The sequence below is a fragment of the Zalophus californianus genome, chromosome 2 (assembly GCF_009762305.2).
Source record: "Zalophus californianus isolate mZalCal1 chromosome 2, mZalCal1.pri.v2, whole genome shotgun sequence".
Classification (NCBI taxonomy): Eukaryota; Metazoa; Chordata; class Mammalia; order Carnivora; family Otariidae; genus Zalophus; species Zalophus californianus.
Genome location: NC_045596.1, coordinates 39,391,127 through 39,409,651, shown reverse-complemented (window position 1 = coordinate 39,409,651; position 18,525 = coordinate 39,391,127). Strand labels below are relative to the sequence as shown.

Genomic DNA, 18,525 nt, shown 5'->3' with positions numbered 1-18,525 from the left:
TATGGCCCCCTGGAGCCTGGTCCACGATCTATAGCAATGTTTTCAGAGTGTAGTCCCAGACCAGCAGCAGCAGCATCACCTGGGATGTGTTAGAAAGATTGCTTTCGAGGCCCTATCTCAGACTTTGCAAATCAGGGAGTCTGGGGATGGGGCCAACAAGCTTTGTTGTAACAGGCCCTTCAGGTGATTCTGATGAATGTCAAAGTTTGAAAACCACTGTTCCAAGGAGTCCAGAATCTTATATTTGAGCGTAAAAGATATGTTTGTCAAGATGGGAAGATTAGAATACATTTTCTTTAACAACTTGTTAACTTGATTTATAACATCTAAATATGTAGACATATGGTATGTGGGTCTCCATTTGTACCCTTACTCGCAAATGTTTGGCCCCACATATGTTTGGGATGGGTCTGTATCTGTGTCTCAGTTTTCTCAGGCTGTCAAGTGGGGGCACTGGATTAGATTGTTCCTTAATTTCCTTCTCTGTACATGATTTCATTGCTACTATAGAAGCATTTAGTTCTGATTATATTCCCCGCACACACCTTTTTTCCCCCAGTTGGGCTTGTCTTTTTAAAAATTAATTAATTAATTAATTAAAATTCAACTAGACAACATATACATCATTAGTTTCAGATATAGAGTTCAAGTGTATAACATCCAGTGCTCATCACATCACACCTACACACACGTTCTTAGGATAGAGGGACTTTAATGCCTAATCAGTGCTAAAATGTTTTTTTTGCTCTTTTGCTCTCTGCCCAACAGGATTTCTTTAATATGATAAAATATGGGAAAAGATAAGTCAAATGCATTACCGATTGTCAAAATTTGAGCAGCTAAGTTCCAGATACTTTTTCATAGCACGATTTACATTATATACATAGTTATAAAAATTAAAAAGCACAGGGCGCCTGGGTGGCTCAGTTGGTTAGGCAACTGCCTGCGGCTTGGGTCATGATCCTGGAGTCCTGGGATCGAGTCCCACATGGGGCTCCCTGCTCGGCGGGGAGTCTGCTTCTCCCTCTGACCCTCCCCCTTCTCGTGCTCTCTCTCTCTCTTTCTCTCTCTCAAATAAATAAATAAAATCTTTAAAAAAATTAAAAAGCACATACACATAGATTCTTGATGATAAGTAAATTGGCATTAGTCTTTCAGGGAAAATCAAACTATTAATCAAAAATTTAAATTTTGATTTGATACTTTTATTTCTAAGAAATTATTTTTATTTCTAGGAAATTGTGCATGGAGGCAAAAATGAATAGTTAGGAGTGTTAACTGCTGCTTTTTTGTTATAATGAAAATTAGAAATAACCTACATGTGCATCAATAGTGGGTTGGCTAAGTAAGTGTATGCACAGCCATATAATAGTAACACTCGGCAGCTATAAAATGAACTGGGCATGTGCTGTTAATGAAGGGGGACCGTGTGGTGTTCAAAGTGTTAGGAGTGGTACTCTGGCCTCAGACCACTGACCATCTGCATACTGTGTGACCTTGGGCAAGTTACTTATTCTCTCTTTGCCTCAATTTTTTCATCTCCAAAATAGGGACTAATAATGCCTACTTTCCAACGTTGTTGGGAGGATTAAATAAGATAAAATGAGTTTGTCTTTCAGTGCAGTTGACAAATGTCAACTATTATTAGGGAAAGATTTCCAAGATAAATCACTAAATAAAAATATATCAATACAACACAGAACAATGTGTATAGACTAAAAAAAAAATGAGTATGTATACATGAATTACAGCTAGAGCTTGGCAAGGATACTCTCAAATGCTATTTTCAGTGGTCATTTCTACACATCTGGGATGGGAAGAATATTTTTTCATTGTATAATTTTATTTTTTCCATATAAAGTATTCTTTTTATAACAAAATTATTTAAAGAAAAAATAAGAAAAAAATGAAATCACACAGATGCTCAGATTCTGTATGATGGCAGAAATAGAACCATATGGATTCACTGATATTTTTTTAATGAGCCATAGCATGGTATTTCTGGTGCTAAAAAATTTATTTTTGTGCATGAGAAGCATTCTAGGGCTTAAGAATTTCATGGAAAACTAATTTTTATAATGACATCCCCCTCTTCTTGATGATGAATTTCTTGTATTTTCCACTTGATATAACTGAGAGATTCAGACTAAATTGCCTTTCTTGTTGGAGGTTAATGAATGAAATGCAGAAAACATCCCAGGTGCAATGCTCTGTGGAAACCTTTTTCAGGGCAACTGAAGGTGCCTTGCGGGTTGAAAGACTGAAGTGTCCTTTGACGTGATTTTTCTATCCACCACCGTGCAAATCCTATGCTGAATAGCCCTCCTTGTGCGAGTCCCTTTTGCCCTATAAAAACTTGCCGAAAGAATGACTTAATTAAACAACAAATCTGAGGCTTATCTTCCTTTGGCTTATGGCCAGTCATATGCCTGGATTTAGGAGGCCCTCAAGTTGATCGACTGCCAGAAAGGAGTTCTCAGGATGCAGGTATCAGGAGAAACACTGTCAGTGGTGTTTGTGACCTCTGTCTGACTTTTAGTAGCTTGCCTCTTGCTTACGCCTCCACATACAGAACTTGTGAGATTGACAGAAAGCCAGACTCTCATTTTGGTCAAGGAAAACAAAACTCCTCATTTTGCAGTAGGTTTTGTGAAGTCTTCAATCATCCCCACCGTTCATTCAAGTTCCTAAATAAATTCAATCTTGTGGAACTCTTCCTAAAGTGTGGTCAGGGTTCATGCTCTCTGTTTTAAAATCAAATGATTAGAATCCACTCATTATTAAGGGCTTTGCTTTTTTCTTTGGCTCTTTACCATCAAGTGTTCTCTTTAGAGGGTTTTCCTCTTTTATAAGTAACAGGATTTGGGGAAGGTTTTGTTCCTTTTGCTTTCTATTATGAGATTACAGTAGTTTTTTTGGGGGGGTACCAAATTACTTTATTTGAAGAATGGTACAAATGAAAGAAGTTAAGTGGATGTTTTGGTACAACTTATAGAAAAGGTAAAGGTAACCCCAACATGCATGCACTGCCTTGGTGACCCAGGGAAGTCACCCTTGTGGCTATGGGAAGACAGCCTAAGGCTTAGCTTTCACTCTCACTGTTTCCCAAGGTGTGCTTGTCAAAGAGATACTCTGCCATGCCAGATTCGGGAGCCCCCATCTTGCGCAGGTTGGTTACGTGGTCACCCAATTCTTTGATGGATTTCACCTGCTCATTCAGGTAATGAGTCTCAATGAAGTCACATAAATGGGGGTCCACTTTTATCAGTGGCCAGTTTGTGCAGTTCCAGTAGTGACTGATTCACGCTCTTTTCCAAATGTAATGCACACTCCATTGCATTCAGCCCGTTCTCCCAATCATCACGGTCCGGTTTCTTGATATCCTAAAGGAAGATTCGGCCACCTCGTTGGTGCTGCAGCTTCATCAGTTTCTCAGCATGTTCCCTCTCCTCATGAGATTGGTGAAGAAAATATTTGGCAAAGTTCCTTCAAAGCCACATCATCGCGGTCAAAGTAGTAAGACATGGACAGGTAGACGTAGGAGGCGTAGAGCTCCAGGTTGATCTGGCGGTTGATGGCGGCCTCCGAGTCCTGGTGGTAGTTCTGGCCCACCTGCGAGGGGGACGCAGTCGTCATGGCGGTGGCTGAGAAAAGGCGGCGGCGAGCGGGCGGCGGGGGCCTTGGAGCGGTCCGAGGGCGCGACGAAGAGATGGCGGAGGGCTGGCTCTGAACGGCGGCCCGGGTGGGGGACGAGCTCCGGGTTCAGTCCAAGCACTGTTGAAGCAGGAAACCGCGGCGACTCTCGGCGGAGACTCGAGATTACAGTAGTTTTTAAATAATCAGCTGAATGTTCATTTTCTTTCAATGCCACCGAGTCTAACTTTGCTTCCCTTCCTGTGCCCTCCCCCCCCCCCCTTTTTTTTGAAATATGGCATCCTGTTATGGAAAAGAAAGTCACCAAGCCTGCAAACTTGATGCTACTAAAACTTCAGGATTTCCAGGTTCATTTGAACCCTGAGTGCTGTTGCCATTCTTCTCACTTATCTCTTATTTGGGTTGGGGGGACGGGTGTCATAAACAGGTATTTGCACTCATTGACAAGATGGCAAAATCTAGATTATAAGCATATAATGGAATACATGAATAATATGTATTTCTCTTAGGAAATTCTATGTGATGCCTTTTTAAAAATTTTTTAATTTAAATTCAATTTAGTTGACATATAGTGTATTATTAGTTTCAGAGGTAGAATTTAGTGATTCATCAGTTGCATATAACACCCAGTGCTCATTCCATCAAGTGCCCTCCTTAATGCCCATCCCCCAGTTACCCCATCCTCCCACACACCTCCCCTCCAGCAAATCTCTTTGTTTCCTAGAGTTAAGAGTCTCCTATGGTTTACCTCCCTCTGTTTTTATTTTATTTTATTTTATTTTCCTTCCTTACATTCATTTTCTCACTTAACTTTGATGTGTTTCTCCAGACTTTTCACCAGGGAACAAATCCATATTATACGTGTCACTTTTCTCATCATCATGCACCCCTGCCACCCCCAACTTTCATCGAAGGTGCTCACCTTTTACTTGAAAAGAAAGATAAGAGGCTATCTGATTTGAATTCCTCTACCCCCCCTCCAACTTCAGCAAAGTACCACTTTCCTTCCAGGTCCGGAGGCAGCCCTCTTCCTTCCTATCTAAATTAATTCTTCCACATTTTCTACCCTGGGCATTAGGTGATGAAAGTCCAAACAGTTTTCTGCAAATATGGATTGCCTAAAAGAACCAATTATTTCATTTAGAATAGAATATTTTACACAAAACCTGAATACTTTGAAACCTAAGGTTTTAAATCTTGGATACAGGGTAACCGTATTTATTTGAATGATTGAATGAGACATTCACAGGAAAGTATTGGTAGAAGTTGAGTAAGAATATAGGTAAAGAGCAAAATAATGTTAACTCCCATCTTTATTTTCCAGAGTTTTTCCTAATTTTTAGTTCATGAGGATTTTGCAGTATGTTGAAAAACATCATTATAATTTTATACTGCCCAAATAGATCCTAAGTGGCCATCAATTTACTTTACTTACTTCTTTACTTTTTACTTTACTTTACTTTACTTTATTTTAAGGTATTGCTGCACTGCAGGATTACACTGGGTAAGAAAAGAGGAGGAAAAAAAAATCCTGGGCAGATAAATTCTTTTACTTTTTGTGATCCCTGCCCAAAGTTGCTCTTGTTTTTTAGGTATTGGAACTTTTACATCATACACATTAGAATTCTAACACCTCACAAAGCTCAAATGCATGTCAGTGGAGAGAATGATTAAAATTGCTATAACTATTTGGATCTTTATTGCTCTAGTATATTTTTAGTAGCTTCCTCTCTTGCTGATCATATTCCATGCCAAATTTCTAATACAAATCCCCCTCTTGAAATATTGACTTATAATGTAATGCTTCTTTTTGAAAGACAGTGAGTGCTAAGGAATGATATTGTCTGGTCAAAGATCATTGTGCTTTGAATATGTCATTGTTATTTGTCCTATATTAGAGAACCATCTGTGACCGAATTGGTACAGGAACAGGAGCAAGACCAGCTGTGGTTGACATTACACTCCAGCTGGGAGAGCCTCAATGGGACCACTTTGCATGAACTGTTGGTAAAAGGGTAAGACCGCTTGCACAAGAGCTGTGTAGAGTGGATTATGGAGCAAGAGTCTATCATCAGGGACCTTCTCCTACTTCTAATTTAAGATAACCCAAATTTATCACATCAATAAAGAACGTCCATAGAATGGTGATTGGTCTTTATATTTCAACATTGGTTTGGTTTTATCTCTTCTTTCTAGACATAAATTATTTTTTCTCTTGCTAATTACATGCTTCTTTAATGATGATTACAGCAACTATCATGGGGAAGGAAGAGGAACTTAGGTTCTAATTTTGGAGTTTTTTTTCACATCCTATTCAAAGTAAATTCTCATATCTGCAGTTTGTACAGATTCTACATATAACTAGTTAACAGGGAATGGAAGTAATGAGAACTGATCAAACTTGGACAGTCTGAGGAAAAAAATTGACACAAAATGAAATTATAATCAAGTAGCCTTGAAAATATACTTCTGAAAATTTTCCCTAAACAATCATGGCATCTTGAACAAGGCTGTCTCCCTTGTCTATGGCTGGGGGTATGGGGATATGGAGGAAATTGAAGGAATTAACATTTATTTAGTGGTTATTACATTATAGGGTCATAGCTACAGAATATTTAAATAACTTGATCAAAACTCACAGCCCACAGTGGCCTCTCAACTCAAACCAAGTTAATCTGACTCCAAAGCTTTTCATAAGTGCTAGAGAAACCACTTAAGAATTTCAAAGAAATCGAAAGGTAGGCCATTTCTCTTTAAAATTTCTTGAAAATTTCCCCAGAGACCCAAACTCTGCAGCCAAATTTCTGAAGAACTTCTTCAAAACAATGACCTGAATCTTTCAACAGAGTGATTTTTCCCCCCAAATTGCAAATGACAGAAAAGCCCTTTCAGGTTTAATACATACACACATATGTACACATATACATACATTCAATTGTAAACTGGGAGTTGGTAGAACTGGTTCTACTTCCGGCTTACTAACTAGGTTTGTGATCTTATATAACCACAATTTCCTATAAAATAAAATTGGTACAGATAGTCTTTGCTGTTTTTTTGTATTTCTACAAGTTGTGATTTTGGGATCTAACCAATTAACAACTGAATATTGAGTATCTCTTCTCTGGCAGGTTCATTGCCAGGTTGTGAGGAGATGTAGGAGTGAATGAGGGGAACAAGGGCCCTCATTCCAAGGAACCTATGCTATATAGGTGGACAGAGAGACTATAAGCCAGTAAACAAAAGGAATTTCAGATATTTGGAAATACTACAAAGAAATTAAGAATAACAAGATAGAGAGTAAGAAGGAGATAGGCAGATGGGACTTTAGGTTGTGGGAAGGCAAAAAGCAGGCATGTTTTTCTGTATTATATAATTTATTGATACAAATAATTACGCATGCCCCCATGCAGATTTAACAAGAAATGAAAACACAATAAATCCTCAAAAAGGAAAGTGGACATGACATATTTAGGGATTTTTTTTTTTTCTGAGAAATCTGATTCTAAGCACATCACAGTATTTTTGACAGTCCCCAAAGTGTCTTTTGTTTTTTAATTTATACTATGAATAAATGCTTCATGGTTGGAAGAGAACTTTGTGATTGAAATTTAATGCACCCTAAAGCAAGTTCTCTTGTGCAGCCACATTGATAGATGTTTAAACATGGCCCATGTACTTACCTTTAAAAGTTAACTGTGATTTTTAGAAAGGTCTTTCTTTCCTGAACTTACTTTCTGTTAAGTTCTACTGACTGGTTCTGATCCCACCACCTAGAGTTACATGGAATAAATTTAACCCCCCTTCTTCCTGTCAGCCAAACGTAGATCCACATTTTAATATCACAGGTCTCATCAAAGATTTTTTTTCCAGTCTAAAAAATTTAGTTCCTTTATCTGTTCTCTAACTTTTTGAAGTAATATTTTATTTCTCTCAAACTATTTGCGACTTCTCTTGGACAGCCACACTCTCTCTGTAAGCATAAAAATCTGACATGCTCCTTCCTCACCAAAGATTCTAAGAAGTAGCCCAGTTCCCTTGCCTTCCTCTGCCTACTTTGAAAATCATGGTTTGAGTCAATATTCTGGGTGGTGCCACCAGCCAAGATGATGTGGGAAACTTTGCTAACAGTAGTTTCTTTCCCCACCCATGTGAAATTATGTTATGATGATATTAAATAAGCTTAAAAAAAAGGTACATATCCTCCATATACCCTTGTTTCCAAGGTGATATTTGACAAACAGCCCTGCCTCAAGAATTTCTGCATGAATTTCTGTTACTCAAAGAATGTGACCTCTGGGAATGGTTGAACCTATATCTTGCTTTTCACTGGTGAAGTGTTTGAAATGAATGAAAAATATGTAACCTTAACATTATGCCATTTTATGTTTCCAAATCTAGGCAGGCTTGTCATAGCAGAAGTAAGATTTCTCTTCTGTGTACTAAACAAGGTGAGAGCATTAGTGGTGTGGCAATGAAATATGATCTTAATTTAACTGGGTTGGCTCAGGGGAAGAACAGTACTTTGCACTTAACAGCAAAGACCTAAGTATCTTGCTGGGTTTAGCGGTGAATCACACGCTGTCTTTCCTGCTCCTCGGTAGACTGCGGGCGTCGCCCTGCTGCCCGAATGAACAAGAGGATCCTTGGGGGTCGGACAAGTCGCCCTGGAAGGTGGCCATGGCAGTGTTCCCTGCAGAGTGAACCCAGCGGACACATCTGTGGCTGTGTCCTCATTGCCAAGAAGTGGGTCCTGACAGTTGCCCACTGCTTCGAAGGGTAAGCTGCACTTTGTTCTTTGGCTTTGCCTGGATTTGATCATTTTGTCCCTTGGGCGTTCTTAGTGGCATATGTCATTCTGTGAAGCCACTTCAGTGCAAAAGCCACAGTTGATCTACTTCCTTTATCTGCTTAAGTCTTTTTACTCTTGATGTTGTCATCCTATGTAGGTGCTAATCATTTATTGGAAATGGATGTATATTGCCTATGAATTTTTTCCTAAAGAGGGAGAAAGAGGAAGAAGTTTAGGAGGTTGACTGTCCAGCTAGCATTAGTCTCTTTGCTAGCCCTCTTAAATACAACGAATACACCTGAGGTTCAACAAAGAGGATTGATGTATACTACAGGAAGGTGAGGGTACTGGAGGGACTAGTGAGGACTTTGAGAAGGAGAGTTAAAGGTACCACAATATGTGTATAAGGATTCTCCAGAGAATGAGAGACCAATGAGAGAGGAGGGGTGAATTTATTTTAAGAAATGATCTCACATGATTGTGAGGGTTGCTGGTGAGTCCAAAATCTAATGGTGTAGATCAGCAGCCTAGAGACTCAGGGAGAGTTGCAGTTGGGGTCCAAAGGCAATGTACTGGCAGAATTTCTTCTTGCTCAGGAGAGGGTTAGTCTTTGTTCTCTTCAGGTCTCCAATATATGGGATGAGGATAATTATATTATGGAGGGGTAATCTGCTTTATTCAAAATCCACCAATTTAAATGTTAATCTAGCCCCCAAAACACCTTCACAGAAGCATCTAGAATAAGTTTGACCAAATATTTGGGTGCCATGGCACAGCCACATTGGCATATAAAATTAATTCATTACAATATGCCTAAGGGAGCAGAAAAATAAGACAACGGGCAAATCTACCCTAAATTGACAACCATCACTGTAGAAGGTCCTCTCCCGTTCCATCCATCTGTTGTGTATTTTAGGAACAAAAAACCCCCCAAGCCAACAGTTACAATAACAAACACACACAAAAAATCCCAAACATTTAGTATGTTCCACAAGATTCTGGGGGTCAGACATTTGGACATGACATAGCTGGTGCAGTTTGTCTCTGATCAGCAATGTTTAGGGGCCTCAGCTGGAAGCATTCTAAGGCTGAGGGCTGGAACCATCGGAAGTCAGGCAGTCAGTGCTGCCTGTTGGCTGGGGCCTTAGTACATCATGGTGGCTGGCACCCCCCCAGAACCAGCTTCTCCAAAAGGGAGACCTAGCCTCCAAAGACATACATGGTGCCTCTCCTGTATGATTGGTCAGAGCCCTCACACAGCCCCACCTAGATCCCAAGCGAAAAGAAACAAAGAACTCTACTCTCAGTAGGAGGAGGATTTGAGGACAAGGTTTTTAAAAACCACCATACCACTTTTTCCCCTGTTTTTTTAAAAATAATTTTACTTTACTTAAAGTAAATTAAATATTAAATAATAGCAAAAATTCAAAACGAAATAATTCATAGTTCTATCACCCTAACTCAATTGTTCTTCATTTTGATCAGGTTAAGTTCTAGAAAAAAATGCAATTTCTTTCTTTTTTTTTTTTCCTATTGTTTTATTTTTAGCTTTGCCACTTACTGTGTCACCGTGGGTCAATTCATTAACTTCTCTGGGCCCACAGTTTCTTCACTTGTGACATGAGGGAAATAACAGTCCCCACCTCACAGGGTTGGTGTGGGCAGTAAGTGAAATAGTCTTGTGCAAAGCCTTGGGACCATGCCTGACACTGATCAGTGAACTCTCAAAGGTCAGCTTTTCTTTTAAAAAATTACTGCCAAAAATACGCATTCTACCTTTCCCCTTTGCATTACGGCATGAGTATTTTTGCATTTTGCTGGCAGTATTTTTATCTTCTTCCATACTCTACTTTCTCATCCTCCTCACAGGAACCCTGTTACAGCCTAGCCGATGTTCTTTCTCAGCTATAACACATACACTTTTCACAGGGTGCTACTGTTTGCTTTTACAACTTGGAATCACAATCTGTGCTTTTGTTTGTTGTTTTTCTCATACCACAATATATCATGGACCTCCCTCTAGGTCAATGGATGTAGCTCTAGCTCTTTTTCAAACTAAATGATATTCCTTATCTACATTTACCATAACTTTTTCTATTACTCCCCAGATGATGGACATTCAGGTTAGCTCCCATTTGCTACCATCTTAATAATACTGTAATACATCTTCTCAAACAAAGCTACTCACCTCCTTGTCTTCTTGCTTCTATAGACTAGAGTCCCAGCATGTATACTTAGCTCTGCATGGGGGTTCCAGAGATGAATACGTGTTTCCTCCTTGGAGTGCTAACCTAGGAAGGAGGCAGGCACTGAAACAAGTAATTAGAATATAATGCAATAAGTGATTATAAAATGGAAATGTGTATATCCAGTAGATTGTTCTTTTTGGGAAAATAAAATATAAAAAATAAACCAGAACCCCCTTTTGAGAAGTTTTAATGTGTTAAGATCAAAAATGATTGGGAGAGTCTGTGTAGTGTGTCGGGAAATACACGAACAACGTTATTGCTTTGGAAGGGGCCAGATGTTTCCAGATGTCTTTTCCAGTTCTGATTTATAACTCCGTGATAAGCAGAGATGACACTATCAGAGTACATTCATCAAACACCTAATTTAGGATTACCTAAATAAATCCAGCAGTTCTTTAAGGGAATAATACTCTTTAGGTGTTAAGCCAGATTCATACGCCACTTCTGTCATTTCCGTATGTGGTATCCAGTCTTCCTCTTTCACTGATAGCTCCGCAAAATTAACAAGAAACCTTGCAGTAGAGAAGAATATGTGTTTACAATTAAGGAAATGGATATTATATCAAAGGTCTTGGTGAAATTTCATGGAACACTAAACTTAACAGGACTGTCGAGAGGGACCTGGACTATCATAAAAAGCTAGAAATTGCCCAATGTCAAATAAGCCTTTGCTTGAATGTGTGCTAATAATGGATTCTATGTTACAATCTCTCCAGTGGCCCGCAAGCTTTGAGAACTTCTAATTATAAGCCTTATTCTCTACTGAAGCCATCAACTGCTGCAATTAATGGGATTCACTTCATATTGTGATTCCATACTTTGGCAAGGCCCAGTGTGACCCTCTGTAGGTCTTCTCAAGCTTGTCTCTTTTAATTATATTGGTTTAAAAAAAAAAAAAGGACAAGTTCGTTTTGCTCTTTTATGGAGAAGTATTTAAAAATCCCAAACGAAAATTAAAAAACATATGAGATACTAAGCTGATCAGACCAAGTCCCATATGCCCTAATCACAACTCAGCTTTAACACTTCTGAGGAAGAAAGACTTTGACTTTCAGGGGTAATTTAACAAGGAATTTTCTGCCTTCTTCTGCCTGTGAGAGTCTTAAGGCTGAACTTCCTAGGCTGGCCCACAAGTAGTCATTGTCAGAAGCATCTAATTCCACTCTAGGAAACACACATGAAAATGATCACCTCCCTATATGAACATAACCCTTAACCCTGCCATGTCACCCATGCCGTGATTTCTCCCAATCAGCTCTTCTCTGCAACAGGACTGCAGTTGCTGGTCTGCATGTGTCCCCCAATGATTTCAGTCCCCCCATCTCCTCCTCGTGCTCCAAGCTCATCACGTCAGTCCTGAACAGCTCCCTCGCTCATTCTCCACAGAACAAAATCACTGTTCTTGCCCAGCTGTCCTGGTCTAGCAGTCTGCTAGTGCACTCAGAAAAGGAATTGAAAGGCTTAGTCTGTTTTTTATTAAAAGTTAAATCATGATGTGTCCTCATGATTCCTGCTTTACCTCTAGGTGCTTATGAACTGTGCTGGTAATTCACAATGTGTTTTTCCATTCCATCAACTTAAGCGATTTGATCCATTCCAGTCAGTAATAGTGTCCACTAAGCAGAAATTCTCCATTTTGGATCCATACCTCCCCTGGGGTGCTATTTTCCAGCAGCATTGGACAGTAAGCAAATGTGGCTTTAAAAAGTCTTTGGTGACAATGACCTGACTCCATGCTTGCCACTGTACTGCCTCGTATGGAGATATTCTCTCTCCTCCTCTCTCAGTGGAAAATATCTGGGTTTAGCATGTGGCCAGAAGTTGGCTTAAAATATGCGTCAAACCTCATAGTTTCTGGGGCTCACAGAAACTGGGAGCTCCTCCCCTTTTAAGCTTTGTAGTTACTTACGTGTTTCTTCTAGTCATGCAACTACCTACCAAGTACTCTGCATCTGCACCTGACAGCTAACAATTGCTGAAGAATATCACACACCCTGACAGCTAACAGCTCACATAAAATGTATGATGGTGAATCTCGAGGTGAGCATCCAACAATGTAGGACACTTCCAATATACCTCCACAGCAGAGTCACTTTTCTACCCTCAGAGACAACTGTCTGACATCTCCTCTCTCCCCAAATCCTCTCATCCTCTCTCTCTCCTCTCTCCCCAAATCCTCTCATCCTCCATTGGTCTCACCTCATACTTCATGGAGAAAAGAGACACCATCATATATTTCACCTTGTGTTACCCTTAATCCCACAAATTACCTGTAAATGTGGCCATATCCCCTTCTTTCCCTTGACTTAGGGTGGAAGATGTGTCTCTGTTTTCTATTTAAGATAATCATATCCTCCTTCATCTTTTTAAAGACTTCATTTTTTAAAATCATCATTTCTATTTTGCATCATTAATTTCTCCCTTTTTGCTGGATCATTCTCTTCAACAAACATGCTTTGATATCACTAACTTAAGCCCCCTCTCTTGATTTTCCATCTCTCATCAACTATTGCTCATTATGGCTGGAATTACAGTAAACTCCTGACAGACTTTCATGCAGTCATTGGCCCCCCTTTTCCATTCCCATGTCTCCTCAACTCGATTTAGGTTCAGCTCTCATCAAAGTCATCACAGATATAGCACAGATATGGCCAAGTCTTTGATGACTTCCATCTTGCCATATCGACATGGTGACTTTTCAGTTTCCGGTTTGTTGGAACCCTTTCTAGTATTTCATCACTACATCTTTCTTGAAATACTTTCTTCACTTTTATCTTGGAAACTAAAATAGTCTTGTTTTCCTCTTATTTCACCAACCTACCCATTTCTTTCTCTTTTCCCTATCTCTTCCTTTTTTAGGCCACTGAATGCTTTAATGCTCCAGGGCTACTTATGGACTGCAAGCTTTGTTTCCCCCCCAAATGCGCATGTTGAAACTCTAACCTCCAACAGAATGGAATTAGCAAGGTGAGGTCCTTGAGAAGTAATTAGATCATGAAGGTGGAAACCCCATAATGGGAATAATGTCCATATAGGAAGAGGAAGAGAGCTTGCTACCTCTTTCTGCCTTATGAGGTTACAAAAAGAAGATTGTTATCTATAAACCAGCAAGAATGTCTTCACAGAACCTAATCATGCTATCAACCTGATCTCGGACTTCCAGCTTCCAGAACTATGAGAAATAAGTGTATATTATTTTAGTCACTCAGTCTACGGTAATTTGTTATAGCATCCCGAGCTAAGACAAGGACCCAATTCTTGGCTTTCTTATCTGTCTACAGTCATCTAATAATATGGTTTCAAATACATGTACATATTTGAACAAATATGAATATCAAGTATTGATATGAATATCATTATGGATATATTTGCACTAAAATATGAATATCATACATATATTCATGACTTCCAAACTTATATCTCCAGCCCAGATTTTTCCCAATCACCACCCTTACCCACCGACTTTAAACATGTAATTTAAACTAGATGAGATGTCCATTTGAATGTGTAATAAACATCCTACTTTAATTGCCAAAGCAAAACTTGGTTCCTTACCCTCTCCCCACTGATCAAATAATTGTGTGCCTCACAAGCTTTCCCCCAATCTCAGTAAAAATCAATATCCATTGGTTCACCAAACCTAGGAATCATCCTTAATTCCTCTCACATTTACTCAGTGATAATTTCTGTAGGATCTTCTTCCAAATTATCTCTAACCCAACCACCTCTCACTATCTTCATGCTATAATTCTAGTCTAAGCCATCATCATACCAGGTCTTCACTATTATGTTGGTTTCCTAGGGCTGCCATAACAAATACCATAAACTGAGTGGCTTGAACTGGGTGGCTTGAACAATTTTATTATCTTACAGTTCTGGAAGCTAGAAGTCCAAGATCAAGGTGTGGGAAGGGTTGGTTCTCTCTGAAGGCTATGAGAGAATGCCTCTCACCTAGATTCTGGTGGTTGCTGGCAATCTCTGGCATTCCTTGGTTTGTAGAAGCATCACACAAATTTCTGCCTTCATCTTCACATAGTGTTCTCTTGGTGTGCATCCCCTATCTCCAAATTTCCCCTTTTTATAAGGACACCAGCCATCTTAGGGCCCATCCTAATGACCTCATTTTAGCTCAATTACCTTTGTAAAGACTTATCTCCAAACAAGGTCATATTCTGACATACCAGGGGTTAGGATTTCAACATATGAATTGCGGGGTGGGGGAAACATAAACCATAACAACTGTTAAAACAGTTTCCTATCTGGTCTTTTTGACTGCTCTCTTGTCCCCTTATTGTCTATTATCCACACAGTGAGATAGTTATCTTTCTAAAATGTAAATCAGACCCATGTCACTCCCCCCTGCCTTAAACCCTTCCCACTGTAACAAGAATAAAATCTTCTCATCATGGCTTTTCAAGATCTAGTCCTGCCTCTTGGACTGCATCACCCTCTACTCTCCCATGGTTCACTGGGCTGCAGACATCTAGCCTTCCTTGTGTGCCTAAAATCCTCCAAGCTCATTTCTACCTCAGGGCATTTGGACTTGCTGCTTTTACAGTTAGAGTCACAAAACTACCTCCTTCTGGTCATTAAGTCTCTATTTAAGTACAACTTTGTCAAAGACCTTCCCTAACCATCTTGGCTACAGTGAAACTGCCCCTCTCAGTCAGCTATCATATAACCCTATTTTGTCACTTCTAAGTGCCCAGATAATCTTATTTCTTTATATATTCTTTAGTGCAGTAGAATAAAAGTTCTATGAGGGCATGAACTGTCTGTCTTCCTCACCCTTGTGTTTTCATTTATTTTAGCATGGCATATATAGCAGCCACTCAATAAATATTTGCTCACTGACTAACCAGCCCCTTCCTAGATGTTTCTTAGTAATCATATGTGCAGTTCTTTTAGGCGTTAGGACTACAATTTGTCTGGAACTAGAAATCTTAATTCATCTACTGAAGGTCAATGGCATCTCACTGAGTCCTCCCAAATTTTAGACCACACATCAGTTCAACATTGTCATGTACTAAGCACCTGTATGTTTTATCAAATGGAAGATGAATCTTCTGCATATTGTCTGAAGAACGTCCTCTTTGAATAGAGAAATTGGAAGCAAAGGAAACTCCAAACAGTTCTGTTTTGTCTTACTTCTTTACTAATATTATTTGCCACAGACAGAAATTTTCCCCTTCCTTGTTCTTTCACATTATTTTGCATAGAAGCCATTTTTGTTTCCTACATTTCTTCTTTTTAAACAAATCCCTGTTCAGTCCTATGACTAAGAATTTCCAGTAATTGCTACACTTTCATGCCTCTCTTTTGTGATAAAGTTTCCAGTTGCGAAGCTCTGGGATCCTAATGCAGTCTCATTTACTCTTTAGCTGATTCTTCATTTTCTTATTGCAGTCACTGTGATGGTAGCATCAGAATTTGGCATTTTATTTCTTTCATCTCTCTTGATCTGTACTTGCTTTAAGAGTCCCTGGATACAATATCATGTCCGGCCTTTTTTTCCCCAAACATTTTGAAATCTGATTCTTGATTTCTAGGATACGTATCTGACTACCCTCTTCTCTTGCTTTTTTGGATCTTGGGATAACAGGATTGTTTACTTTCTGTAATTTCACCACTGGTAGCTAGCTCCCCATCATGTCCGGGAGATATGTTGAGGAAAGAGAAGACCTCTTCTTGCTATCTGCCATCCTGTCACTCACCAGTGAGTCTGCCATGTGACATGCTTTTCTGTGGCCCAGTACCTGATTCCTATTGTAGATGCCTGTGGACCTTTCTTTTTGTACCAGAGAAGTTTAGTAGAAAAACGTGTGGTCTAGGGGTTTAAGGGACGAGCATTCTGGTCTGTTACCATCATTTACTACCTCTGTGACTTTAGATGAGTCATTCATCTGCTGTGAGTCACTGCTTTCTCTTCTATGAAATGGAATAAGAATTTCTGTTACATCTCACAGTTGGCAAGAAGACACTTGAATAATGTGTATAGAAATACTAGGAAAGCTATGAAGTAGAGCTCTTACACTGCGGTAAATCCAGGCTGCCAGGTTTATTTTGCTTATTGTATTGCCTTTTGGGAGGGGGGGGCAACATTTAAAACTATGGATACCTTAAAGGAATCCAGAACTCTAGCTTTCCCTGAACATTCAAAAGGTCAGGTCCTACCTGGCATCCCAACATGACAGCAATAAGCAGGAGTGGAGAAGTGGATGACCCTCCAGATGGGCAGAGCCTGTGATTTGACACACTCTGCTATGACTTCCATCTGGTCCCTTCACATATTCACTCTGTGATCACCCCATTCTAAAGTCTGTTCCCTGGGTGTGTTGAAGAGAATCCTTTACGAATACCAAGGGCAGAACACAATATTAAAAGTAAGAGGGTTGGGAAATCTAGTAGTATATTTAAATAAGTTTAAATCCCTCATTTTGGGTGTTATGCACAACAATGAATCATGGAACACTACATCAAAAACTAATGATGTAATGTATGGTGATTAAACATAACAATTAAAAATTTAAGAAAAAAAATCCCTCATTTTGGGACGCCTGGGTGGTTCAGTCAGATTAAGTGTCTCCCTTCAGCTCAAGTCATGATCCCAGGGTCCTGGTGTTGAGCCTTGAGCCCTGCATAGGGCTCCCTGCTCAGCAGGGAGTCATTTCTCCCTCTCCCTTTGCCTGCTGCTCCCCCCTGCTCATGCTCACGCTATGTAATTAAATAAATAAATAAATAAATAAATAAAATAAATAAATAAATAAATAAATAAAAGTAGTGTGTTGTGAGATTTGTAAGAACAGCCAATGATGCATTATGTGATATTCTTAGTGCAAATTTGGTCACCTTCAAACTACCTCCAAATCAGTACTTAGCTGTGCTATTTCTGGAGTAAGACTTATAAAATAGGGTGGTTTCTATCACTGGTATTAATTAGAAATATTAAATTATCTTTTCTTTAAAATGATAAATGTTAAATACCAGATGTTAAAGCAAAACAGGAAAGGATGAAAGAAAGGGAAACATTTATGCTCTTAAGATGAAGATAGACATCTCTAAACCTGGCTAGCTGAAATAAGTAAAAATGTGGCGATTTTTGTGTCTAAACTGGGGTTCAAGCTGGCATATGTAAACCAAATTGACCAGTTTCTTATGGCCAAGGACGAGTGTGCCTTTAATTTTGTATAAGTTTTCCTGCATGTCGTCTAAGATGTATATGTAGCTGGCTTTCTCTCTAGAGCTGATGGTTGAAGAATTCTACGTTGAAATCGATTATCTCAATGTTCTCTGTAAAGTGTATCCATTATTAAAGTAGTAGTTTAGGCATGAAGCAAATTAGACCGTAAATGTGAATTTCAGGACAAGGAAAATGGCCACCTGGAGCTAGAATGAAAGGAGAAAAACGTCTCTTAACGTCTTCCTCGGCCATTTTCACTGTGATTGGTGGATTTTCACTGGACTTCCTCTCTGCCTGCTTCATGCCTCCCAGAGCATGAGGGGTCTCCTCTGCAGAAACTTCTTTAAGGATGTGCCATTTCTCTGTGCTGCTGCTTTGAGGTCTGACACCTCAGTTTGTAAAAGTCCCCCTTACGCTGAAGACTTTCAGTGGGTATACTTGGCTTTTTTTCTTTGTCGCTCAAAACTCTTCATTGAAAAGCCCATATGAACATAGCTTGTTCCTATGTATTTCTCCACGGGGGTAATATGAACTGAGATTAGACTCGTGTGGCATTCACGTAGCTCTAAATTTCTTTCCTCTTTTGCTTCCACCAATACGGGGTTGTCTCTGCAGTTATTTCTGACTCATTCTTTCCAGCATGTGTTTAACAT

The 18,525-nt window shown here is 39.4% G+C and overlaps 1 protein-coding gene and 1 pseudogene across 5 annotated transcripts in view; one reads left to right on the top strand and one right to left on the bottom strand.

The window, feature by feature from the left end:
• CORIN (corin, serine peptidase) overlaps positions 1-18,525 on the top strand; it is a 237,543-nt gene that overhangs the window by 210,121 nt on the left and 8,897 nt on the right. For all 5 annotated transcript variants that reach the window (XM_027598351.2, XM_027598352.2, XM_027598354.2 and 2 more), the window contains 3 exons: positions 5,553-5,669; positions 8,053-8,102; positions 8,256-8,430. In XM_027598351.2, the coding sequence (XP_027454152.2) occupies positions 5,553-5,669; positions 8,053-8,102; positions 8,256-8,430 (342 nt within the window). The remainder of the gene's footprint in view (positions 1-5,552; positions 5,670-8,052; positions 8,103-8,255; positions 8,431-18,525) is intronic.
• On the bottom strand, positions 2,139-3,754 carry LOC113924493 (annotated as a pseudogene).